The 25,800-nt window shown below is 43.9% G+C and overlaps 1 protein-coding gene across 7 annotated transcripts; it reads right to left on the bottom strand.

The window, feature by feature from the left end:
• Window positions 1–2,701: 2,701 nt before the first annotated feature.
• zmynd8 (zinc finger, MYND-type containing 8) lies at window positions 2,702–25,800 on the bottom strand. 7 transcript variants are annotated; one of them, XM_010881872.4, is made up of 21 exons: window positions 25,659–25,800; window positions 16,424–16,494; window positions 15,985–16,136; window positions 15,059–15,280; window positions 14,643–14,756; window positions 13,945–14,010; window positions 13,465–13,557; window positions 13,298–13,385; window positions 13,141–13,196; window positions 12,980–13,057; window positions 12,698–12,813; window positions 12,060–12,571; window positions 11,714–11,839; window positions 9,291–9,449; window positions 8,615–9,148; window positions 8,000–8,509; window positions 6,361–6,566; window positions 4,816–4,896; window positions 4,644–4,722; window positions 4,246–4,485; window positions 2,702–4,124 (listed from the first exon to the last, which is right to left on the bottom strand). In XM_010881872.4, exons 1-21 carry the CDS (start codon window positions 25,667–25,669, stop codon window positions 3,949–3,951), a joined length of 3,690 nt encoding a protein of 1,229 aa, XP_010880174.2. In that variant the 5' UTR covers window positions 25,670–25,800; the 3' UTR covers window positions 2,702–3,948. The 7 variants fall into 7 exon arrangements, with proteins under 7 accessions (XP_010880174.2, XP_010880173.2, XP_019911227.2 ...); XM_010881871.3 differs by lacking the exon at window positions 25,659–25,800 and adding an exon at window positions 23,890–24,010; XM_020055668.2 differs by lacking the exon at window positions 25,659–25,800 and adding an exon at window positions 23,890–24,010 and having other exon boundaries at window positions 15,059–15,202.

Raw genomic sequence — 25,800 nt, 5'->3', positions numbered from 1 at the left:
TCGTCTAGGGTTAAGCCAAGGTTCTTTGCACTCAGGGAGGAGGACCCTGTGCAGTTGTCAAACATGATGGACATGTCCTGGAGCGGACAGGGCCTTCCCACTAAAGAAGAGAAACTCAGTCTTGTCAAGGTTAAGTTTGAGGTGGTGTGCCAACATCCAAGAAGAGATATCAGCCAGGCAAACAGAAATGTGTGTTGTCACCAGGGTGTCAGAAGGGGGGAAGGAGAAAGACATCTAAATGTCATCTGCATAGTAGTGATAGGAAAAACAATGCCATGGGGAACACGAGAAGTAAGAGGCAGCAAAACAAAAAACTCTTCTGCCAGGTACGTAGCAAGCCAAGAGTGTGCATAGCTTGAGATACGCAAATCCAAGAGGGTGGAAGGTAAGATAAACAAGTGAACTGGTGATTCAGCTTAAGGTGGGATTGGCCCAGAATTTTCACCATGACTCAGTCAACCAATACATTTAAAGGGTGTTTTACTGCATTAAAGGACTTACATTTTCACTCTATGAGAGGCAGTGACATTGACTTGTTACCAACCTGTTCAAGAGTTGTACTGGTCAGAACACCTTTTATGTACACTGTGGTTGAGTGGAATGAGCTCTTGGTTTCTACCATGCATAGGTTTAAACAATCCTCTAAGGCATGATTAATGGTTTAAACTACACAAGTGGATGATGTAGAAGTAGATTTTTGTTTTGTGATAACAGATACTGTGCATACAGTATACGTATAGTTGCACAATGCAATGCCCGCACCCCACAAATCAGAAGCACACTAAAGGCCCGAAAAGAAACAGATTTTACCTTCTGGAAGATTTCATTGAGATAATAAAATAGAGAATACGTAACTATTTTATTGTTGTTACGACTGAGTGTAGAACACTGAGTGCCCGTGTCACCTTCTGCGATTCCAGATGTCCTTACTGAGGACCACAATGGAGACTTGTCTTGGACTTTACTGTGTTTATATCCTTTTGTGTATCTGTTAGGTGGTATAAAAAAGTCATGTATTTTCAAATGTCAAAGAAAATAGTACCAATTACAGGCCATTTTCACCTGAATGATTAGCTCTTTAAATACCCTGTTGAGCTACTCAAACACCATGCTCTCTTATTCCATATCCTTTATACCTTTCCTTTGTCCTTGCCCACCCCTTTGCTTCTTGCTTCGTCCATTCATGCAAATAGCCAAAGGTGACAGCTTTTATGCGTAAATAAGTACTGATTGCTGATTGACGTTTTATACACAGAATGAAAGGGTTTTAGTTTTGTTTGACATTACAGTGGAGAGAACAAGTATTTGATACACTGATGATTTTGCAGGTTTTCCCACTTACAAAGCATGTAGAAGTCTGTCATTTTTTTAATCAACTTCAACTGTGAGTGACAGAATCTAAAACAAAAATCTAGAAAATCACATTGTATCATTTTTAAGTAATTAATTTGCATTTTATTGCATGACATACGTATTTGATACATCAGAAAAGCAGAACTTAATATGTGGTACATAAACCTTTGTTTGCAATTACAGAGATAATTTGTTTCCTGTAGTTCTTGACCAGGTTTGCACACACTGCAGCAGGGATTTTGGCCCACTCCTCCATACAGACCTTCTCCAGATCCTTCATGTTTCGGGGCTGTCGCTGGGCAATACGGACTTTCAGCTCCATCCAAAGATTTTCTATTGGGTTCAGGTCTGGAGACTGGCTAGGCCACTCCAGGACCTTGAGATGCTTCTTACGGAGCCACTCCTTAGTTGCCCTGGCTGTCTTTCGGGTCGTTGTCATGATGGACGACCCAGCCTCGACCCATCTTCAATGCTCTTACTGAGGGAAGGAGGTTGTTGGCAAAGATCTCACGATACATGGCCCCATCCATCCTCCCCTCAATACGGTCCTGCCGTGTAGTTCTGGGCTGATCCCTCACCTTCCTCATGATCATTGATGCCACTTGAGGTGAGATCTTGCATGGAGCCCCAGACTGAGGGAGATTGACCGTCATCTTGAACTTCTTCCATTTTCTAATAATTGCACCAACAGTTGTTGCCTTCTCACCAAACTGCTTGCCTATTGTCCTGCAGCCCATCCCAGCCTTGTGCAGGTCTAATTTTATCCCTGATGTCCTTACACAGCTCTCTGATCTTGGACATTGTGGCGAGGTTGGCGTCTGTTTGATTGAGTGTGTGGACAGGTGTCTTTTATACAGCTAATGAGTTCAAACAGGTGCAATTAATACAGGTAATGAGTGGAGAACAGGAGCGCTTCTTAAAGACAAACTAACAGGTCTGTGAGAGTCGAAATTCTTACTGGTTGGTAGGTGATCAAATACTTACATCATGCAATAAAATGGTAATTAATTATTACAAAATCATACAATGTGATTTTCTAGATTTTTGTTTTAGATTCCGTCTCTCACAGCTGAAGTGTACCTATGATAAAAAGTACAGACCTCTACAAGCTTTGTAAGTAGGAAAACCTGCAAAATCATCTTGTATTTACTTGACTGAGTTTGGCATTTTTTGCAAGGTTGTGTTTATGGTTTTCCAAAAGTAAGATTTTGTTCATTAGGTTATAGCGGAAATCAAATGAACATCAATTTATTTAAAAGCATTTTAGAATCTAGAAAACCCATTTAAAAAATCCCATCCTTAGGTATTTATTCTGATAGGATGTGATCAACGACTTTTCAAAGTTCAATGACTTTTCAGAACAACATATTTTATTTATTTACAGAATGTAAACCAACATGAAATACAACAGAGTTCAGATAGTTTCTTTTCTATACAGGGAAAGGAATGATTCCATTACAGTAGATTGTAGTATGACAATAGTTTATGGAAAGAAATGGGTTTTCCCGGCAGATGAGTGAATAAGGTGTAGTGAAGCACTAAAACCTGATGCTCAAAGACCAGTTTAATACACGTATGCTATGATTTTCAACCAGATATGTAAATGTTTGTTTTTCTATTCTCTTCAGAAAAACACACACAAAAAAATCAAAAACTAGTGGTGTATTTTATTCCCTTTCTTTGTTAAAAACTAAGTCTGTGTTTGCCTTTAAATGTCTCAGTTGCAACAATACAAAATGAAAGAGAATAAACACAAATGTCAAAAACAGACAAAATGGCTGTTGCATTATAAAAAAATAATGAGTACAAGGGAGGAAAGAAAAATATTCTAAATTAAAAAGCCTCACAACCATCTTCAACAGGTGGTCCATTGACCATGACGTCTGTAAAAAATACCTTATAGTAACATTTCAGTATAAATAAAAAAATAAATTAAGGTACGAAATGGACAATACAAAAAAATAAATCACAGACCTGTGTGTCAACATTCACCTTAAGCCATGTTCCATTCTGGTCCATTCACACTGAGTTCGGTCATCTAGGTGATCAACAGTCACCTTAAGCCATATTCCATTCTGGTCCACTCACACTGAGTTCGGTCAGCAAGGTGACCAACAGTCAAAAGGTCTAACTCTTTACACTTTCAAAAACTATACATGTTTATTCATATATAGTAAAGACAATAATAGATACACTTGCTGATGTAGTCATCAAATTTCTTCTATGCCAAGTCTGCTTCTGTAAGGTTGCAATGGGAGTGTAATGTGTAATGCGTTAGAGAGAACAAGTGATGCCCTCTAGTGGTCACATGCCCCAACTTTGGCCTTTCGGATTTCCAGGTCATAAGGTATAATTGCCAAGGAAAATAATGTTTGTAGCTTTTCGGAAATATTCAACCGTGGATAAAAACACTGAGGAAAAATATCAATAAGAAACAAAACAAAAAAAGCATTTGGATTGCTCCAGAGCAGCGATTTGAAATGAGAAATGCAGAAGAAAACTGTCAGTGTCCATTAGTTAAGAAGGTGTCCATAGTTTTATTTTACAGGTCCAAGTGTAATGACTGCTTCTTGGTGTTAGGGCAAGGGCTCAGTGTTAGGACAGACTAACCATGACATTGTCCTTGATTTTCTCCACATTAGAGTCTTTGTCTATGGAGGCAGATGCTGTCATTTCTCTGATGGAGGTTTGACCACCGCTGGCCTGCCCTGGGGCTTTATTTGGGCCGTCTGTAGTAGACTCGGACTCAGGCTCTTGCTGTGAAGCTGTTGCTACAAAAAGGTGAACAGAAACACATACTGTAACTACACAACTGTAAGACAACTGAGCCTACAGTCAAATGGATCCAATTTCTTTCAAACCAATTCTTTGAATATGGCCGGTATGTGTTACCTGACTGCGTGCAGGACTTCATGTGTTCCGGCCAGTGGGCCTGCTGGCACGGGTAGTCACAGTAGCTGGTGTTCCAGCAGCAGTAGAAGATGGCTTCCTTCCTGCAGTTGGCACACCACTGCTTCTTCTTGGTCTCGTCCACCGCCTGCTGTTTCTCTACCTCCATCTGCTTCTTCACCTCGGCCACCAGGCGCTCCCTCTCCTGCTCCAGACTCTGCCTCATCTCTGCCATGGTCAACTCTACATGTGCGCACGTACACAACATAACGTGACCTTCCCCACAACGTGACTTCCTGTCCTTTGTCAGTGGTCCCATTGTAATGTTGACTGACAGTCTGTTGACTCGGATAAGACGGGGTCTTCTACAGTGTCAGCTTAAGTAATGCAAAGATCCTTACCTAGATTGTGCTTCATTTCTGACAGCTCCTGTTGATGAAGCCACTGCAGTTTTTCTATTTCAATTCTCAATCGTCTAATCTGTGTGAGAAAGACAAGGACGCAGTTATACAGCTAGCTCTTAAATGAAGGGTGGCATTCAGGGCCTCAAAGGGCTTATCAGCAGATACCTACCTCTGCTATTGTATTGCCTGATGTGCTTTTGGAAAGGTCATTGTATAGCTCACTCATCGTTCCTTTGATTGTGTCCATTATCTGAAAAAGACGTAATGTAAAACATTTCAGAATATCAAAGAGACCAATGGCTAATCACTTCTCAACTAAATGAAAAAGCATTGTAATACACATGAGTAAGATGATCTTGCAAGGCCTTTGCATTAATCACATCCCACGTCAACTCCTTCTTAACCACTGGCTTTGTCAACTCTGAATATCCTCGTCAACAAACCAACACACCACAAAAACAACAGATGGGTATCCCTAGCCTTTTCTTTCCAGAACATTTGCACATGCTGTCTCTGCCCAACTCTGCTGTCAACTCAGAAAGATCAACCCTAAACGTCACTATAGGTTGATCTCCTCAACCCTAAACGTCATTATAGGTTGATCTCCTCAACCCTAAACGTCACTATAGGTTGATCTCCTCAACCCTAAACGTCACTATAGGTTGATCTCCTCAACCCTAAACGTCACTATAGGTTGATCTCCTCAACCCTAAACGTCACTATAGGTTGATCTCCTCAACCCTAAACGTCACTATAGGTTGATCTCCTCAACCCTAAACGTCACTACAGGTTGATCTCCTCAACCCTAAACGTCACTATAGGTTGATCTCCTCAACCCTAAACGTCACTATAGGTTGATCTCCTCAACCCTAAACGTCATTATAGGTTGATCTCCTCACCCCTAAACGTCACTATAGGTTGATCTCCTCAACCCTAAACGTCACTATAGGTTGATCTCCTCAACCCTAAACGTCACTATAGGTTGATCTCCTCAACCCTAAACGTCACTATAGGTTGATCTCCTCAACCCTAAACGTCATTATAGGTTGATCTCCTCAACTCTAAACGTCATTATAGGTTGATCTCCTCACCCCTAAACGTCATTATAGGTTGATCTCCTCAACCCTATAGATCACTTTAAGTTGATCCTAAACGTCACTGTGAGCCTTCAGCAGGTCAATGAACTGAGTCAGTTTTCCTCTTTCAGGGGCTCTTCACACTTCCCAAACTGACCCCGTTTCCTTTGTTGTCCTTCTCCTAGATCTATCTGTAAACCATCAGATCCTCCTCTCCACCCTCTTAGAGCTGGAGATCTCAGGCTCTACACACTCTCGGATTACATCCTACTTGGCAAGCCGCTCCAACAATATGACGTAGAGGACCACCCTTGTACGTTTATGCTCAACAACAGTTGTAGTCTGTCCTTACCTCAAACAGGAAGAGACGAGCGTATTAATCCAGACATTTGTCATTTTACTTCTGGAGTACTGAAACTCACTGTTGGTCGGTGCACCTGTTGCCTTTGGTAAATAATTTTTTCTAGCCCTCACTTTACTGATAGCTAATTGAGTAAAGTGTACTTGCTATGAATGGGTGGTGGGGTTGTCCCACCTAGATGAATGTGCTGACTGTGTCTACTAGAAGACTAACATGTAAATAATACGCTGTAATCTACATCCTTAACATAGCCATCAGTCAGGCCTGGCGTACTCACTTTATTAGTGTACTTGGCAATGTCAGCCGCTACGTCCGCTGACGCGGTGGGGATCTGTACATCCCCTGCCACAGAGGTGGAGGGGAAGTTGGAGGGGCCTGTGCCTACTCCGGTGGCTGCCATCATGGCCACAGAGGCAGGGGCACTGGTCACCAAAGTTACAGCCGAAGTCGACGTACCGAGCTGAAGGTCTTTCTGCTGGACAGCTAGATTGAACATCAACAACGGAAACAGATCAGTGACATCACAGTGAGGACATTCAGGCATGCTGCTGTACTAACACAGATCAGTGACATCACAGTGAGGACATTCAGGCATGCTGCTGCACTAACACAGATCAGTGACATCACAGTGAGGACATTCAGCCATGCTGCTGCACTAACACAGATCAGTGACATCACAGTGAGGACATTCAGGCATGCTGCTGTACTAACACAGATCAGTGACATCACAGTGAGGACATTCAGCCATGCTGCTGCTCTAACACAGATCAGTGACATCACAGTGAGGACATTCAGCCATGCTGCTGCACTAACACAGATCAGTGACATCACAGTGAGGACATTCAGGCATGCTGCTGCACTAACACAGATCAGTGACATCACAGTGAGGACATTCAGGCATGCTGCTGCACTAACACAGATCAGTGACATCACAGTGAGGACATTCAGGCATGCTGTTGTACTAACACAGATCAGTGACATCACAGTGAGGACATTCAGGCATGCTGTTGTACTAACACAGATCAGTGACATCACAGTGAGGACATTCAGCCATGCTGCTGCTCTAACACAGATCAGTGACATCACAGTGAGGACATTCAGGCATGCTGCTGCACTAACACAGATCAGTGACATCACAGTGAGGACATTCAGGCATGCTGCTGCACTAACACAGATCAGTGACATCACAGTGAGGACATTCAGGCATGCTGCTGCACTAACACAGATCAGTGACATCACAGTGAGGACATTCAGGCATGCTGCAGCTCTAAAACAGATCAGTGACATCACAGTGAGGACATTCAGGCATGCTGCTGCACTAACACAGATCAGTGACATCACAGTGAGGACATTCAGGCATGCTGCTGCACTAACACAGATCAGTGACATCACAGTGAGGACATTCAGGCATGCTGTTGTACTAACACAGATCAGTGACATCACAGTGAGGACATTCAGGCATGCTGTTGTACTAACACAGATCAGTGACATCACAGTGAGGACATTCAGCCATGCTGCTGCTCTAACACAGATCAGTGACATCACAGTGAGGACATTCAGGCATGCTGCTGCACTAACACAGATCAGTGACATCACAGTGAGGACATTCAGGCATGCTGCTGCACTAACACAGATCAGTGACATCACAGTGAGGACATTCAGGCATGCTGCAGCTCTAAAACAGATCAGTGACATCACAGTGAGGACATTCAGGCATGCTGCTGCACTAACACAGATCAGTGACATCACAGTGAGGACATTCAGGCATGCTGCTGCTCTAAAACAGATCAGTGACATCACAGTAAGGACATTCAGGCATGCTGCTGCTCTAAAACAGATCAGTGACATCACAGTGACAACATTCATGAATGCTGCTGCATTAAAACAGCTTCCAATCAACTAACACCGTGGTGTACCTTTAACGGACTGCCTGGTCTGGTACCGCGTGCTTTGGGAAGGCTGCTGTGGCGACGAGGATGGCGGTGGAGGCGATGTTGTTGCTGACGCCGGCGTTTGGGGCAGCGACTGCGGCTGGCCCGGCGACGCCGCCTGCAGTGGGGGCGTGGTCGGCTGCTGATTCTGCTGCTGCCGCTGCACCTTCTGCATGTGCCACTTCTGGGAGGACGTCTGGAACTTGTTGGCGGGGCTCCACACCACTGCGCGCTGCACCACGGGGACAGTCTCCCTGGGCAGCAGAGGGCGCTGTTTCTTCACGGTGGCGGTAGAGGAGGTGGCTGCGACAGGGGCCGTTGAGGATGTGGCAATGGGCAGTGGGGCGGGGCCAACAGTGGTGGGAGCAGCAGCAGTGAAGGACACCATGTTTAGAGGTATGGCTAGTGGAGACTGTGATGGGTCTTTCACGCAGGGGGTTAGGGAAGGGACCGTGGGGTTTTGTGACACGGTAAGGGCACTTGAAGGGGCTTTGCCTACAACAGAAAGAAATATATTTTAATATTGAACAGTTTTCGTTGAATAATCATTTTCCCTTCTTTTTTTAATAAAGTTGTGGTAGGGAACTGGAGAACACACACCCTCTGTTTTATTTGCTGGTGGATCTTTGTTGGCATGTGCATCTTTCCGACTCCTCTTGCGGTCTCTGCCACCCTGGTCCTCCCCCAGGTCGATCACCAGCTCCCTCTCAGAGTCTGAGTCATCCACCAGAGAGGGCTGCCTGGTCTCCTGCTTCACCTGTGCCTTCTCTCTGGGTACTGGGGACGCTGGAGCAGCTTTGGCTTTCTCTGGGATCTCTTTGTCGGAATCCACAACCTGTTTCTCTTTAGAAGTTTCAGGGAGGGTAGATGTTACCCCCACATCTGCAATGGTTGTGGCTGTAGCTGGCCCCTCCGTTTTGCCCTCCTTGCTTTGGCCAGGGGGCAGAGGGTCTTTTGACCCCCTCTTGGAAGGGTCATTCTCTCTGTTGTCAGTGGCCTCCACCGGCTCGTTCGACTTAGGTTTGGTTTCCTCGTCGCTGGCGTACTCGCTGTCACTTGAATCTGATTTATCAGAATCCTCTGAGTCGCTGTGTTCCACTTCCTTATACACATCCTCAGAGATCTCATCTATACCTGTACACAGCAGACGGAACATTCAGGGAAATCAGGTACATGTCAATGGTTTTAGCAACACTTTGGAGAATTACAAATGAATCGACTAATGTTCCATTTTTCTGGTATCTTGTTAAGTCATTATTTTCTGTCGGTCACTCACCCAGCTGGGCCTTGCAGCTCTTGATAGTTTTGTCCAGGTTGAGCTGGAAACGGCTCCTGATTTGTTTCTTGGGTGAGGGGAGGATTGGTGGCGCCCCCTGCTGTTGCTGCTGTACAGTCTTACTCAGCTCCTTCAGGTCCATCTCGGCTTTGCTACGATCTTACAGGCCAGCACAAAAGAGAAACAAGGGAACAGACTGGTCAGCTGCAAACCCAACACAATCAAGAGAGCTTATCACTGTGGTGGGTGATAGCCCGGACCCGCTCCAGTTTGCCTACAAGGCGAACCGGAGAGTTGAGGACGCCTGTCTAAATCTCCTGGATACAGTGGCGAGGCACCTCAACTCACCAGATTCATATTTTAGGATTTTATTTATGGACTTTATCTGCTTTTAATGAAGTAAACACACTTCTGCACAGCCTACAAGTGAACATACTACTGGTTTTATGGATTAAATACTTTTAAAGGACAGACCCCTACACGTCAGAGTGATTAGTCATAAAACCAGCGACACTGTTTCAAATACTGGGGTCCCACAGGGCTGTGTTCTGTCACCCATCTCCTTCTCCATATAAACAAACACTATCACCTGCAACAGCAACGGACTGACCCTTTTTAGTTTGCTGATGACATGGCCTTGGTGGCCCGCTTGACAGACAAGCTCTCCCTGTCCACCTATAGGCAGTATGTGGACAATCAATCAATCAAATGTATTTATAAAGCCCTTTTTACAACAGCAGTTGTCACAAAGTGCTTTACAGAGACACCCGGCCTTAAACCCCAAGGAGCAAACAACAGTCGTGTTGAATTTCAGTGGCTAGGAAAAACTCCCTAAGAAGGCAGAATTTTAGGAAGAAACCTAGAGAGGATCCAGGCTCAGAGGGGTGACCAGGGGTGACAACGTGGTCCTCTGGTCCCAGGAGAGCTCCCTGGAACTGAAAATCAGTAAGCCCAAAGGGCTGTGTTGCAGGGGGAGCCGGGCACCTGACACCTCACGCTTCTCTCTGGACCACACAGGCTGGAGGGGCAGGCGGTGGAACGGGTCAAGATCTTTAAATATCTGGGCACTGAGATCGACCACCACCTGACCTTCACACAACATGCAGATCCACAAAAAGGCCCAACAGCGCACGTTCCTCTAATGAGAAGGCTGAAAGGTTTTAATGTCAGGACATCTTAACAACAGTATACCGGTCACTTATTGAATCAGTTTTCACATTCAACATTACATCCTGGTACAACTTCCTAACAGAGAAAAGCAAGAAAAAGCTCACAAGAATCATCAAGCATGCAACCCAAAGCACCGGCACCACTCAAAGCCAACTGTCAGACCTTTACAGACGTGCAGTAAAGAGAAAGGCAGAATCCATCACTAAGGACCCTTCACACCCTCTTTACCACTCCTTTCAGTTACTCCCATCAGGCCGCAGCTTCAGAGCACCTCTGGCCAAAAAGATAACTTACAAAAACTCTTTCATTGCCACTGCAATATCCATTCTAAACAAGGCTAAATAGACGGTCATTAATTTCTAATGCAGTTTTGCACACTGGCTTGTATTATTTATGGAACTCTTGTGTTTTATTGTATATCCATGTGAGTTATTTATGAGTGCATGTTTTTAAGTTGTATGTGAGCCCCTAACCTAAGACAATTTTCTATCATAATGTGATAGACAATAAAGCTTTTTGAATTTGAATCAAGTAGGAATGGTTCTGCATACTTTAGGGTTTCTGGGGTTTATTGATATTGTTTTGCAGACTTGAAACCATACCCAGGTTTTCTTAACAGATGAGCACTGATTATGATTGGGGTATATGGAACGCGGATTGGGTTTTGTGTTTTAAAATGAACATGGTAAATAACACTACTGGATGATTCAAATTAGAAACCGATTATTAACAGCAACATTTTAGCAATGATTTAGCTTCATGTTTATATATTCGGCTGTTTCATTAAACAGTTGAACATTAACATAAATATAGATAGGTAACAAGAATTATAACAAACTAAACAATCCAGCATACAAGCCCTGATGCCCCAAGCAAAAGGTAACTAATGTCATTATAGCAGCCTACTATAGCCACAGAAATGTTACTCAAATGGATCAGATCTAAACATTACCAACAACCAAAACATGAATACAAATGATGAGTCGGGTAATGACGACACCCTGCTAGTCATCTAACTGAAGCCGACAATGTTGTCTTGATATTTTATTTTGTACAGTAGATCATTGTTTGCTTCCAGCAGCCAGCTTTTTTCTGGCCACAATGTACACGTTGAAGACTTCCGTGACAATAGTTTGTACTCAAGTGATTATTGTCCAGTAGGTTAGGGTGTCATTTAACGTATATTTTATTGACGCGCAAAACTCAAACGGCGTTCCACTGAGATGTGAGAGTGCAAGGGGGGGGCAGCTCACCCAGGTTTAGGTTAAGGATGCTCCCTGTGGAGCCTGCTTTCTCCTGTTTGGGGACGAGAGACAGGGCCGGTTTAGGGCTGTCTTTGGCACCAGAAGCAGAACCGGGTCGTGTCGAAGCTGGTGATGCTATAGAGAGAGTTCCGAGTTATCTATTAATGCCATGCTCTTCATAGGATCTTAATAAGAAAGTTAAAATCCCCATTATGGTAATTGTATGTTGAAGAAAATCCACGTCCGGGGTTTACAATGCTTGAAAAAAAGAACACAGCAAACCCAGCCTTTTCAGTATCTACAGTATATTCTGTTGTCTGTCAGGAAAGTCAGAGAGGCCGTGTGCAGTACCAACCTGTGCAGTCCATGGATTCCTCTCCTGCACTGAAGTGGCTTGCGGGGGCTCTAGTCTGGCCCTTGTCTGGGTTGTCCTGCTCTCCATCAGAGCCTGTGTGAGCAGAGGAGTTTGTGCTCATGGGTGAGCGGGGCATATCTGTCAGGGAGATCCTCTGGCCTGTACTCCCCCCAACTCCCCCCATGGCCCCTCCCCCACCGGACAGCATGCCCCTGGCCAAGGGCATTTTGGGGGACGCAGTCATGTCGAAGTTAAACTTGATCTTCTCCTGCTTCTCGGGCCGGACCAAGCCGGACGAGGGGTTGGCGGGGTCCAGAAGCATCTGGTACTGGTTGTCAGGGGTATAGGGCGTCCTGAAGGGGGCGTAGTTGAACACTCCAAACTTTTTTTTCATGTTCTCCACATAGACCTCCATCTCCTGCATGGCGCTGTTGAAGATACTCTTAGTCTTCTTTACAGAGAAGGGAATCTCCTTGGACATGAGGTAGCAGTTGTTTAAGGGGACCCACGCCCTGGAAGAAGAACAGAACAATTCAAAGCCAGGACTGTCAGAAGACCGAGACAGAGCTGGCAAATCCAAACTTACTGAGGAGAAGATCAAAAGGGAAAATAGGGAACATTGAATGAAGGGAAACTACCTATCGTGTTGTCCAAAGAAGCGAGCATCCACCTGCCCGTCTTTGTCTCGCAGTGCTTTGGCAGGCCAGAATGGAAACCCTTTCAGCTTGGCCCACACCAGAGGGTGTGGATTACTCTGAGCAAAGTGAATGACAGCTAGTAACTACACCATACTGAGACCATAGACAGGCCACACTGATTCAGCAGTATACACTAGGCACCATGTACGATATAAGATGCACGACTCGTTTTGCACGGGCTTTGATGCAAGTAAGCAAGAATGTTTAAGTAACAGAACTTACACATGGCTCACAGAACCAGTTATCTCTCTTTTGGCAAGCAGACAGATAGCACTCTGGACAGACCTCAATCTCATTCATCTGAAAGAAAATGATCATTGTAGGAGTAGCAAGAGCCTGTTTTGAAGCTCTGAAATAATATTGGACAGCCTTTGCATACTCACCTCATGTTCACAGATTTTTACTATAACTTTAGCTGTGGCGGTGAGCTTATGATTGCCTGAAATAAGAACATCTTATTTAGTCATAAAATTGCATTTGCAAACCATTTATTGATGAAAAGTAATAAATATATATTTCAGGGTAAACACAGATACAAACCTCCATTATAAATGATGCAGTTGTGTAAAATCCATTTCACATCTGCCAAGAAAGCTTCAGTACACCCATACATTTTCTTTTTTGTATTCTGGAAAAATAAAAGGTCAATGAGAAACTACCCCCATCCAGTTTATTATTTTAAATAATAATAATTATAGAACATTAACCTTCTCTAATGTACAAAGGTCCATGGCATGAAATATGTACTCTGCGTAGTCTGGATGCTGTTCAAGAGATACTGGTTTCTGGAAGGGTTCCGTCTAGGGAAAGGAATGAAAAAGAGATGCACTGTGAATGACCCTTCATATTCCAATACATTTTGCTGGGGCCAAATCCTAACTTGAGACATGCAATGCTGTCTGTTCATAGAGCCATCTAATTATCCATTTTACTAAGATTTTAATTGCTTGCACGTATCTCAATTTAGGATTGTTCCTTCATTGTATGATCTTCATCACCACAACATACACACACAGGCACGCACGCGCACACACGCACACGCACACACACACACACACACACTCTACCAACCCAGGACAAACGACAGCAACTAAAAACAGACAAAACAAAAAGAACACTCCAAACAGGAGGAAAAAAATGAGGGGAAAATATGATGGGGTCTTTTTTTAGTGAGTTGGATTGATTACCCAATTAAAAGCCTTTCTCTGCGGGGCGGCTGCATGAGGGGAGTGACATGACGAGCGTGGTTGGTCCTGAAAAAGAGTAAGAGGGGCAACTGTATCCTCACCACACCACCGCTTTACAAACTGCACCCTTGGTTCATGGTTCCTTTCCTCTTTGTGCCATTGTAGCGGAAAGGTCTGGCTTAAAAGGCTCGGGGTGGTTTAGTGCTGTTAGAACTCCCTTGCTAATGACACACGTAACAATTCTATAACCAGAACACCAAAAGATACTTCAGACTCTTGAGAATAGTAAATCAGTTGGTAGGGTGCAGTGTCCAATGTACTGGGGGCAGGGGCAATGGACACCATCTCTGATGGAAAACAAAACCATAAGAAAGCATTGAGTGGTCTTTAAATCAGACCATAGCAGCCAGCACAAGACCGTTCTGTTGGGTATGCGTGAGACTTGAGTTCACCACACTGGATTTGTATGAATTCTTCTAACATGGATAACTACTCATCAATATGTCAAAGCATTTAGTAAATGGTAACAGTTTGAAAAGGTAGACTTAAGTAGAGTTCTTCCGTGGCAAAGTAGGGAGGGGTAAAATTAGAAGCAAAAGCCTTTGCAGTAAGTATCCTATATACAGTTGATTTAGCCCAGACCTGATGTGTTACCAGGACTGATGAGTCAGCTAGAGGAGGGAGGTCAGTGCACTTACACCTGGCTGTTTCATCTTCTGGAGAGCAAACTTTAGCAGGTAAGACAGCTGCTCTAACGTTAGCATGGTCATTGCTTTACTCTGAGTCTCTATGCACTCTGCAACTGTTATTTTCTGAAAGAAAAGAGGTAGAGAGCACGATGTCAGCCTCAAAGGTCCATTGCAGTCTGAAACAATGCTACCACTGGCCTCGTTTTACCGCCTTGACAGCCAACACAATCAGAATTTCTTGCGACTAATATTATTCCCGACACTGTATTACCTAAAACATTTGGACTTCTTAAATCTGAGGTAGCCAATGCAGTCCTATCAGTCAGTTCTGAACCCCTTAGCCTAAAAACCTCCCTCCCTCCCACACATTGGGTTCTGGAAGCTTTCCTCCCGACAGACGACAGGTCACACCCACAAGCGAGTACCTCACACTCGGGACAGAACCAGTCCCCCTCGGGCTCTGCGGGCAGTTTGAGGCACTTGGCGTGGTACACCCTCGGGCAGAGCTCACAGCAGAGCACCTGGCCCTCGCGGTGACACAGCCAGCAGTAGAAGTCATTCCTCCCGTCCTGCGGTACAACATCAACAGGGTCTGTGGTGAGTGATGGCTGCTTCACATAGTAAAAGGGACCATGTCTTAGTTCTGACTGAAATGCAGGCAAGAGAAACACAAAGTTGGGGGGTTCAAAAGCAGGCGTGAGATTACACGGGCAGAAAGAAGGCCAGCACAAAAGGAACGACGACAGAAGTTATTTTGTAAGTGTCCAAAACAAAGAGCAGCCTGCATTAGGACATACTGTGAGGCACTAAAACAATGATAACTGACTGTTCCTGCCATGAAAGGAAAATCCCTGCATATTATATTATCCAATTTAAGAAACTAGCCTTTAGTATCGCTTACTGATTGGATCTGAGAAGCAGTATGTGGTTTAGCTCACACCCATTACTGTGCTGCACTGAGACAAGTCTTGATCCAGTGCTTACTGGCCCAAGTCATTATAACTGTCCATTTAGAAAGCTCATAAACATGCTAATTATTACTAAGTCTCAGTGTGAGTGAGCAATGGCTGAAGCATCCACAGTTTCAGCAGGCAAGACTATGCATGAAAACACACCATTATTTAATTGTTTTAGGAAATATAAGCTTACATTAACATTAGAAATAAATGTACACCCTGTTCTCACACGTGTAAAATAATCCCAACCAATGGCATACCAAAATGCTCAGTTGGAACCCAACATTCTAGATACATTTTTCAGTAGGACAGTGTAAAAGAAAACCGGCGGCCTCTGAAAGGCCAACAGTCCAAATCCAGGGGAGCAGTGAGGAAAGTGGAGGGGGATGTTGCACCTGGTCTTTACTGCTGCTGACCGCTCCTGGTTTCTTCTTCTTTTTAACCGGGCTGGGGGAGGTCTCAGCTGGGGAGTGGCCGTTGGATGAGTGAGGAGGGCTGGGCACCTTGCGTTTCTGCGCCGCCCGTTCCACTGGCACAGGGTCTAAAACTTTAGGGAAAGGTCAAAGGTCACTCAAGCTAATGCGACAGCTTTGATATGTTCTGTCAGAAGGGTACTTGCCTTCAGTAGATGTTCCATTGTTTTCATACAGAGCAGATAAAAACAGTTACCATAGCGATAAGACAGCACAGCAATAGTAACAGAAGCATCTTGTACCTTGCTTGGTTCCCAATACACCGAACACAAGATCAGTAACATCAACCCTGTCACCGACAACACACCCCACGCAGTTAAAGGCAATTACAGTACAGCTCAGCTTTTAGTGTTTTTCCCACCTTTGGATCGTGTAGCAATCTCCATCCCCTCCACTGCCTCCGACTCAGTCTTCACCTCCTCCTCAGCCACACTGACGCAGAGAAAAGAGAGGCACTATCAACGCCCTGTTATGACAAGACCTATTGCAGAAGACTCCCAGACTATAGAGAGTCCGATGGCGTCCACAGACTGACCTCGCTAGGTTTCCACCTGACATCCGCAGTATGTTTCGCGTAACTACCTACTAAGCAACACCGGCAGGTCACACAGTATCAGAGGATCGGCTGCAATTCCAATAAGTCTCACACATGTTAACTGTGCAGATCTGGCATGTTTGGAAGTAAAGACACCATCCAGTCTGGCTGTAAAGATGTGCTTCAACACTGACCTGCGAAGAAGAGAGACTCACTCTCTCTAGGCTCATTACAATGGGCTTATTCTTCTAACGAGAGTCCATTCGGGCCTGGGGGCAAACTCTGTCTAAACCAATCCTGACTGGACACAGACATGCTGTTCACTTGGAAGCTGGCTATGGAAAGCAAAGGCCCTCTCTTATTGAGGGAAGGGAAATGTCTAGCTAAGCAGTGTCCTAAGGTTAAGACTTAAAATCTCAAACTGATGGTGTGTTTAATACAGGTTAAACACAACCAATAATCTTGAATTGTCTCATTACAACTGTGTCAAATGTACTAGATCTGCTTTTGGAAAGCCAGGCTTTTCAGAAAATAGGGATGAATTCCATCTACACATCTCTCACCTCATCTTCAGGAAATGACATGTCATGGTCTGTACTTAGCTGAAATTGAACAAACAATTAGTTCAAACTCAGGATGACTCAACCGGGCCAGAACTAAAACCCTTTTACGCAATATCAGCCATCATTTCCTTCCTGTGACCAGTGGCTCCTAGGTCTACCGCACTTGGGCCTCAAACCTACACTTTGACATCTGAGACGGGTCAAGGCTGAACAGAAGCCAACGGAAATGGAGAACGATCAGCTCTATAACTCCACGGTGACTACAATGCAATGGTCATTTCCCTCTAATACGAACATATTCCCAATACCAAAGGACCCACCTAAAATCATTATGATGGTGTGCACTTCATGAAAGTGCTATACGTTGAAAACATTACTGTTGACAGGCGTAACAATTTCAAACTGTATCAACAGTGGACAAATGAAATGCATTAAATAGTAATATGTGTAATAAGGTTTTTTTCAGTGGATTGTTCCTTTAAGTCTGCAACATCACACTCATGCCCTTCATATCCCTTAAGGGAGAAGCAACTCCAACATTCCTTTTTCAATGTCCTTGCACAAATACAGCCCCAGCTCTATGCAAATGCACGATTCAAATGTTTTGTCTTTTTTTTACCTTTATTTAACCAGGTAAGCCGATCGAAAACCAATTCTCCTTTAAAATGATGACCTAGGCAAATGCACACTCTTGGAATTTAAATGGTAATTTCTTGAAGGAAAGCCAACAAGAATACAGTCAATAACAAACCGTCAAACACGTTTTACACAGTTTCAGATCAACATCACTTCCCTGGTATTTCAGACACTAATCTGTCGATCCCCTTGTTTCAGCCATTTTCTTTGACGCCACGGAACAAGCTACTGTCTCACAGCTCAGATGGGTTCCATTTCACCAGTTTCTTATTTAGCTCTTGGAGAGAACAGCGTAATTAGAATGCGAGACATCTGAATTCATAGACAGTGGCTCCCTGTAATAGCATCAAATGTAGTTCCTTTTCCACCACATCTCCATCACCCTCTGTGTCTCTTTATTCTCTACTCCCTCCATCTCAGGGGAAGAAAATGACAGCCACATCTGTAAAGACAGAGACAGTGGCTTGACCGGCCTCCACCTCTGATACAGCCTGCCAACACAGACATAGTCCCCCATAGCAACAAACTCTTCTCCCCAGGCCAGGAGAGCAGAGACAGATGGAACATTGAAAACACACTATAGAAATCAATACCTCCCAATCTGCCGACACCATCACCCTTCCTGATGTTAAAACATAACAGAAAATACATTATGTGCATTAATATGTCGTTATATAACCCCCCCCCCCGCCCCTCTCTGACACAACACTCATGCTTCAATGTAGGAAATTGACAGCATACCTTTTTTTCTCTTTACGCACAGAATATAGATTCTTCAGCCTTTTTTTATTCTCTCTCTTTTTTTTCAATTAGTGAGGCCGGTGGGGGATGAGACAAAGATGGGTGCAGAATTTTCCATAAGGGCCTTGCTCTCCCTGCTGCTCTCTATGCGATTGTCAATCTTTAACCTCGGCTGTGAGCTGCTGATTGGTTTGAGCGCCACACGGAGCTGCCTGATTGGGCGGCCGGCTCAGTGTGCCACACAGGCTCTCTTCTCCCCTCTCTCCGCAGACACAGTGCTGCAATGCAGAGAGGATTTCTCCTCACTATCAAAAAATCCCTGGAACCAAGTCCCTCAGTCCCTCAAAGCCTGTATAGTCCTTACTGATTGTGTGCATTTTTCAAAAACATGGGGGATTCAGTTACACAGGCAGAGAGGGAACATATCAGATTCCCTCCCTCTCCCTTCACGGCTCTGAGGCAGTGTGTGTGGTGGCGTCCATTTTGAAGACATCCACTCCCTGCCTGCAGAGCACACTGAGCTCCAGCTGAGGGAAGCTGCTGTAAAGAGCACACACAGCTTACCAGTAGAGCAGCTCACAGGAATGCAGGAAAGGCCTTATGCCGAGCACAAAGACAGGACTGAAAATGTCACAGGCCTCAGAATCAAAATGGATGGCGATGGTTTAGACTGGAGAACGGGCTGCCAACACATTTTTCCCTGTCTGATACTTTACCATGGTCAAATACATCTTCAATGGTCCAGTGTCAGGCCAGCCTGTCTTTTATATCATACTGGACAACAGCTAATGGAGAAATATGATTAGTGTCGTTTCCTGATGCTTGCTAGCTGGAAATAAAATGTACACACAACCTTTAAATCGGAAAGCCAAACGTTTACCAGAACACATACTGTCGTACTGGGTTTTGGGTTCAACACGCACCGCTTCTTTAGAAATGTTAATTCATAGCTTAACGACACACCTTGGCACTGATCACACATACCAAACAAAACATCTGTTCATGGTTGTACAATAACTATTTGATTCTTTTTCAGTAGGAACGGCAATGTAGCAAATCTTTGTAGCAAATTTGGTAAATCTGACCACAACTCTATTCCCCAGTTTCCTGCCAACAAGCAAAAATGTAAACATGAAGTACAAGAGATGCATTTTACAAAATCCATACTGGAATTTTTGGATTAAACTAGTTTAAACCAGCAGTTATTGGGTTCATTAATAAATGCATTAATGACAATGTCTGGGGAGAGGGAAGTCTGGGCATCTCTGCTTAGACTGTTGCCCCCGCGACCCGGCCCCGGGTGAAGCGGAAGAAGATGTATGTATGTATGTATGTATGTATATATTAACCAGAAGCCTTACATCAAAAGCAGCATCATCCACACTGAGCTATATGTACACAAATCCAGTCCCTTGGAAGATAATCCACTAGAATGTCCAAAGAGCTATGAAGCATCAAAACAGGACTACGATACTGTAGAATCCTATGATGCCCTCTCTGGTGTTCGGGATGGGGCATAGCTTGAAACCCATCACAGAATACAAAGGGACTTCCAGCTGCAAGGGTTAGGGGTTAGGGGTCAGATGAGCTAAATGCTTCCTAGCTTGCTTCTAGCACCTGCTGTTCCAGACGGCCATGTCATTTTTCTATCCGGCACATATTTAAATCCTTTAAATGAAGGTACTTTTATCATAAGGTCATGGGGCTGGACGAAATAGCATGGCACAGAACAGCTGGCAGGTGTCTTCATAGTCATGTTCAATCTGTCCCTGACCCAGACCGTAAAATGAACCAGCTTTAAGCAGACTACCTTAGTCCAAGGTCCCTGTGCACGAGGACACATGATTTAGAAACGCTATGAAGAGCTGGTCACATCTCACCCTGCCCCCACCCCCACCCCCACCCGGACAAGAAGAACCCCACAATATGAGAGCGTGCTGTTCATCAACTACAGCTCAGCATTCAACCCCATAACACCCTCCAAGCTGATCACTAAGCTCAGGACTCTGAAAGTGAACACCTCCCTCTACGACTGGATTCTGGGCTTCCTGGTGGGCCGTCCACAGGTGGTGAGGGCCGTTCACTCTCCTTCAACATCAATATCATACACTTTTCTGAGGCCGTGGCGGGAGTAGGCCTATTCACTATGACTTTGAGACTGTCGGAAAGCGAGTCTCTCACTCAACATCAGCAAGACAAAGGATCGCGGACTATAAGAAAGGGAAGGGTGAGAACACCCTCATTCACACTGATAGAGCTGAAGGGGAGCTCACAGCTCCTTGTTGTCCAAATCCCAAACAACAAACTAACATTGTCCACACACACCCAGACAGAATGAGTCATAGCCTATTTCCACTTAGGAGGCTAAAGTGAATAGACGTGGGCCTGCGGAACCTTAAAACGTTGTACGCCTGCAACTTGACAAGCTACCTCTCTACTTAGTATGGTAACTGCAAGACTTTCAAATGCAAGGTGCATTCCTCACCTGGGCCAGGCTCAATCCCCTTGCATGATGCCTCCCTCGGAGACGAGTTCAACACATTCTGTGCTCACCTCCGAGGCATACGACACTGGGCCAACCAGGAATAGTCTTGCTTCTCCGGATGACCAGGCGCTTTCACTCTCCTAGGCGGATGAGGGACACTCAAAAGAGCGAAGGCCTTACAAAGCTACCAAGCAAATGGGATTCACCAGCCGGCGTGTATCTTCACGGATCTTCAACATGTAACACTGGGGCCCCCCAGGGGTGAGTCCTCAGCCCTGTCCTCCACTCCCTGTACACTCACGACTGCATGGCTCTGCCCGACACCAACTCTATCAAGTTTGCACACAACACCATAATTTGTTGGCCTCATTGCAAACAATGAAGCAGCCTACAAGGAGGTAAGCAAAATGGTATTGTGGTGCCAGGACAACAACCACTTCAGAGAAACAAAGGAGATCATTTTTGACTTTAGGAAGCAGAAGTGAAACACAACCCAATTTACATTTACGAGGCTACAGATGAGTTAGCAATTTTAAATTCCTTTGCATTCACTTAGCTGAGGTCTTGCCGTAGACCATGTATTCCCCCAGTTATCAAGAGAGCACAGCAACTCCTAAGGTGACTGAATATAGGGCTGTGCGATATGGCCCATAACTCACATCACAATATATTCAATATTTTTTGCAGATACAATATTAATTACGATAAATCTGTCGTCATTATAATCTTAAAATATACTTTAAAAAACACAACCTTTTGTTTTTTAATATGCTGTTCAAGTTTCAAGTTAAATGCAAGAGATCAAGAAAGAAAACAGGTTTGTTTCGTACAAAATATAACAATATTAATCTCTAAAACAAAATTTAAATTGGCATAGTGCAAATAAAATAAAACCTGTGTGTAGCATTATAACTACATCCCAAAATAAATATCCTTTCTTATTCGGAATAAATTATTAGCAAAATTGTTATTTTCATTATTGAATTATTTAAAGTTGATAACGTTATTTATCGAATTATCGCCCAGCCCTAACTGAAGATAACATGACACCCTGAGTCCTCTCCAAATGCTATCCCTGCACCACTGAGAGCCTTCTGACAGCATGGCCTGTTGTGGGAATTGATCAGCAGAAAACTGTAAGAAAGCCTCCCTTATCAAATTCAACTAAGATTACAGGTAAACCAATCAAAAAATACTTAAAGGCAGAGCTTGACAGCTCAGCTATCCACATTTGATGACAACAATCCCCATAGTTTGGGCCGACGGTTCACTAACTTAACATTATATTACAGGCTCTGACGGGAAACAAATTTGAACACATTCATGTGCATGTAGAGTGTGCTAATAAGATGATGTCCATCAGGCTGTTAAAAGTTCAAATTATCAGAAGTTCAAATCAAACAGTTTTCTTGCTATTACTGGATTATATAATTGTTTTCTGCCAGTGCCACTTAAAACCTAGATCTTTATTTCTAGGTAAATAAGGACATGGGTTGCCATTAAAAATATTATAATGTACAAAACATGAACAGTTTTATATGGAAAACACATCTAAATGACATGAAGGTCATTAGTAAAGGTCAGACTACTCCAGAGTGGTGAATTACTCAAAATAAGTACCACTGTGGTTTTCTTGTTGTTATTAGTGGGAAGCAGTGTCAATGGTTGCAACTCAAGTCCTCAGGCCAGATTGGAATAAAGAGATTAAGGGCATTACCAAAGACCATTCACAAAATGGCAGTGATTGAAAAGGTTTGCTGGTATATTACTGCATAAAGATAAACCATTATGGGGTCAGGCTTATCTGTGTTTTGACTCCCTTCATCAATTTGAAGCATGTCATTTCAATTTCAATGACCTGCCAGACACACTGGTATACTGCTGAAATGCTGCATGGTTGTTGACAAAACCTAAAGTATAGAGATGCTTATATTCTTTTTGGTATAATTATATCTGTCCAATTATTATGTCTGTCCAAGACTCTCTAAAACAGCCCTGCTTCCCCTTGTCAGGCTTCACTAACATCCAGAGTGCCTAGAGCAGAGGCACAGAAAAGGGAAGCTTTCTGAAATGGCTGCCACTCCACAGAAAAGAAAGCTATGAAATAAAAAACATGTTTACCAGAAATACAGATAAATAATCAAAAAGAGATATTAGCTCAGCTAAATGTTAAAAGTATGCTGGCAAAACCTGTTCAATAATTCCACATGCAAAGAAGATGCAAAAACTACTCTTATGTTTAAACAGAAGTCTATAAAAACATCATGACTGTCCAGCCATGACTCGAGAACATTCCTTTTCTTAAATGAATAGTCCTTATAAAAGGTCCTCAGTTAAGATTTCTTCATTGCTTTTAAGGTTGTAAGTTTAAAAAACTGCTCTATAATACCCATTACAGGCCTAAATCATTCTTGATATGCTATCATTGTTGAGCTCTCTTTGCCATCTGCTAAACCAACTGGGATCCCTTCTCTCAATCTCCTACAACCCTCTACCCTCCCACACCTTCCATTTTGATTGTACAGGCCTGTGACTGAGTCATAAACCCTTGCAACCTGACAACAGACGTGCCAAACTGATCAATCCTGTTCCATATTCCAACTGGGACATATTCCTCTTTCCATGGAATTCTGTGAGAAAAAAAAAGGTATGATCCCCTGTGACCAGGGACATACAGTCAGAATAGAGGCAGCCTGCTGGGCTGTGCTCTCTTGCCAGGCTCCACTTCTGTGCTGTGGGGACTAACTGGCTCTCCCCTTCTCTCTCCCTTTCTCGAGATAAACCTGTATTTTTGAGGCACAGAACACAGACACACAGTAGCTGGTAGCTTATTAAAGAGGAAGTGAAAGAATAAAAATCAAGCTTACCTCTGTGGATGCATGGCTAACAAACTCAGTGTGTTATATGTCAATGCTTATTAAAACATGGAGGACAGCCCTTTCAGTCCTCACCCTGCTTCACAGCACAGCCACGGATCTCCAGGCTGGCCGATCGGCTGCTAGGATAGAAGCCAGTCTGTGACTGGCCTGTTCTCACTGGCAGGATGTAAGCTTGCAGCTGATTGGCTGGGGCATTTCCTGACTGCAAGTCTTTTGTTCTGCACAAGCAGAACGGTTGTGGACAGAGGGCGAATAAAGGCCGAATCACAAAATCAACTACTTCACAGCACAAAACCGCACAAAAACACAGATGAAGCTGTATTTCATACCTGATCCAAACTATATTAGAACCATTTGGTTTTAATTCACAAGTACTGTAAGAGCAGCAGGAATACAGGGCAGGTCCCAGGCCCTCATGTTTCAGAAAAGGCCTTTGTTACATAGATCCAAACCATCTGCAGTGAAATACGAGAGCGCAAACAGCAACAGGGTCAACATGTTGTCTCTTATTGTTAATGGGATTGACTTGTGAGACCGACTACTGAATATCAATACATTACAGTGCAGAGATCATTTCAAAACTTTGTTGAGTTACTGTGGCTGCGTTAGCCCAGGCGGCAACATTATTTCTTATTTCCCTGTTAGTTCTTTTGACAGGCAAACTATGACAGATTATGGGTTTTGTATCTTCAAACAAATTCAGAACGGTGGAACATATTAATTTATGTGATTCTTTCTATATTTAACCTATTATGTTTCCTTGGCAATTCAGAATAAACCGTTTCAGAACAGTGCACTGGTTGGGTCATAATTCCATGCTATCACTACCCCACTAACACAATCGTCTGACGTTCTAGGGGAGTGTTTATTTATGGAAATGGCACAACATGGGTATTTTTATCCATATCCGACAATCCATTTAGAAATTACAGCATGTTTGGTACATAGTGCCCCCCCCCCCCATTTTAGAGTACCAAAATTATTCTCACAGATTAACATATAGTACAATTATGTACTAATTTATAGTTTATGATCACATATTCTTTGCATAGAATGAATGCCTGAACTTTGTGACCTCTACACATCACCAGACACAATCTTCTCCAGAGATGACCTGCCAGGGCTTTACTGCAGCCATTATCAATTCCTGCTTGTGGCAGGGCCTTTCTGCGTTTTCACATGTGAAAGGCATGTGAAAGGAATGCTCTGTTGGATTCAGATCCAATGATAGCCATACATTCCCAAGCCAAAACCCCTCCTCAACCATATTTCCCAGATGAGGTAAGTTGTGGATATTGGGCAGTTCTGTTTTTCTTCACACTTTCTTCTTGCCATAACTAGTACATGTTCAGGTTAGTCTCATCTATCCACAATTACTCTTTCCGGATCTCTGCAGTCTTTTACGTACTTTCGTTTACTCTGTGGACACTGTTTTCTGAGGGCTCTTGTGTGTACCCTCAGTAGTTACGCTGGTGAAGACTGCTGCAGATGGTTGAGGCTGACACACCCACACCTACCTCCAAAATGTCAATAAGATCATGTGTATGGCCCAAATAATTATAGAGGCCAATGATTATTACACGGGCTAGTGTACGATAGGAATTTACACACTGACATTCAACACCCTTGTCTGCTCTTGCGAACACGCCTCAGACGCGCAGTCTAAATATCGATTCAACGTTATTTTTCCCCTCGTCATTGCAAATATCGGCTAAGGAATCAGACAAGAGTGGGTTGGGCAAAACGAACGTACTCACTTTCCTTTCATTTTTACACCGTTTTCTCCCCTCCCAATTTCGTGAAGTAGATACGTTTGGATTCTTGCCTCATCACACTAACTCCCGGCATGCTCTGGAGACTCAAAGATCGCGACACGTAGACTATGCTCTGAAGACCATC

This window comes from Esox lucius, chromosome 17 (assembly GCF_011004845.1).
Source record: "Esox lucius isolate fEsoLuc1 chromosome 17, fEsoLuc1.pri, whole genome shotgun sequence".
NCBI classification, from domain to species: domain Eukaryota; kingdom Metazoa; phylum Chordata; class Actinopteri; order Esociformes; family Esocidae; genus Esox; species Esox lucius.
Note: the sequence above shows the minus strand (reverse complement) of the source record. Positions and strands in the feature narration are given on the sequence as shown.

Excerpts from the sequence above, each read along its gene's own strand:
- zmynd8 (XM_010881871.3), bottom strand. Across the intron at positions 13,558-13,944 it reads AGAGAAAGGCTTTTAATTGG|ACGGAACCCTTCCAGAAACC; the intron begins GTAATCAATCCA and ends TCCTTTCCCTAG. Across the intron at positions 11,840-12,059 it reads GGAATCCATGGACTGCACAG|CATCACCAGCTTCGACACGA; the intron begins GTTGGTACTGCA and ends CTCTCTCTATAG.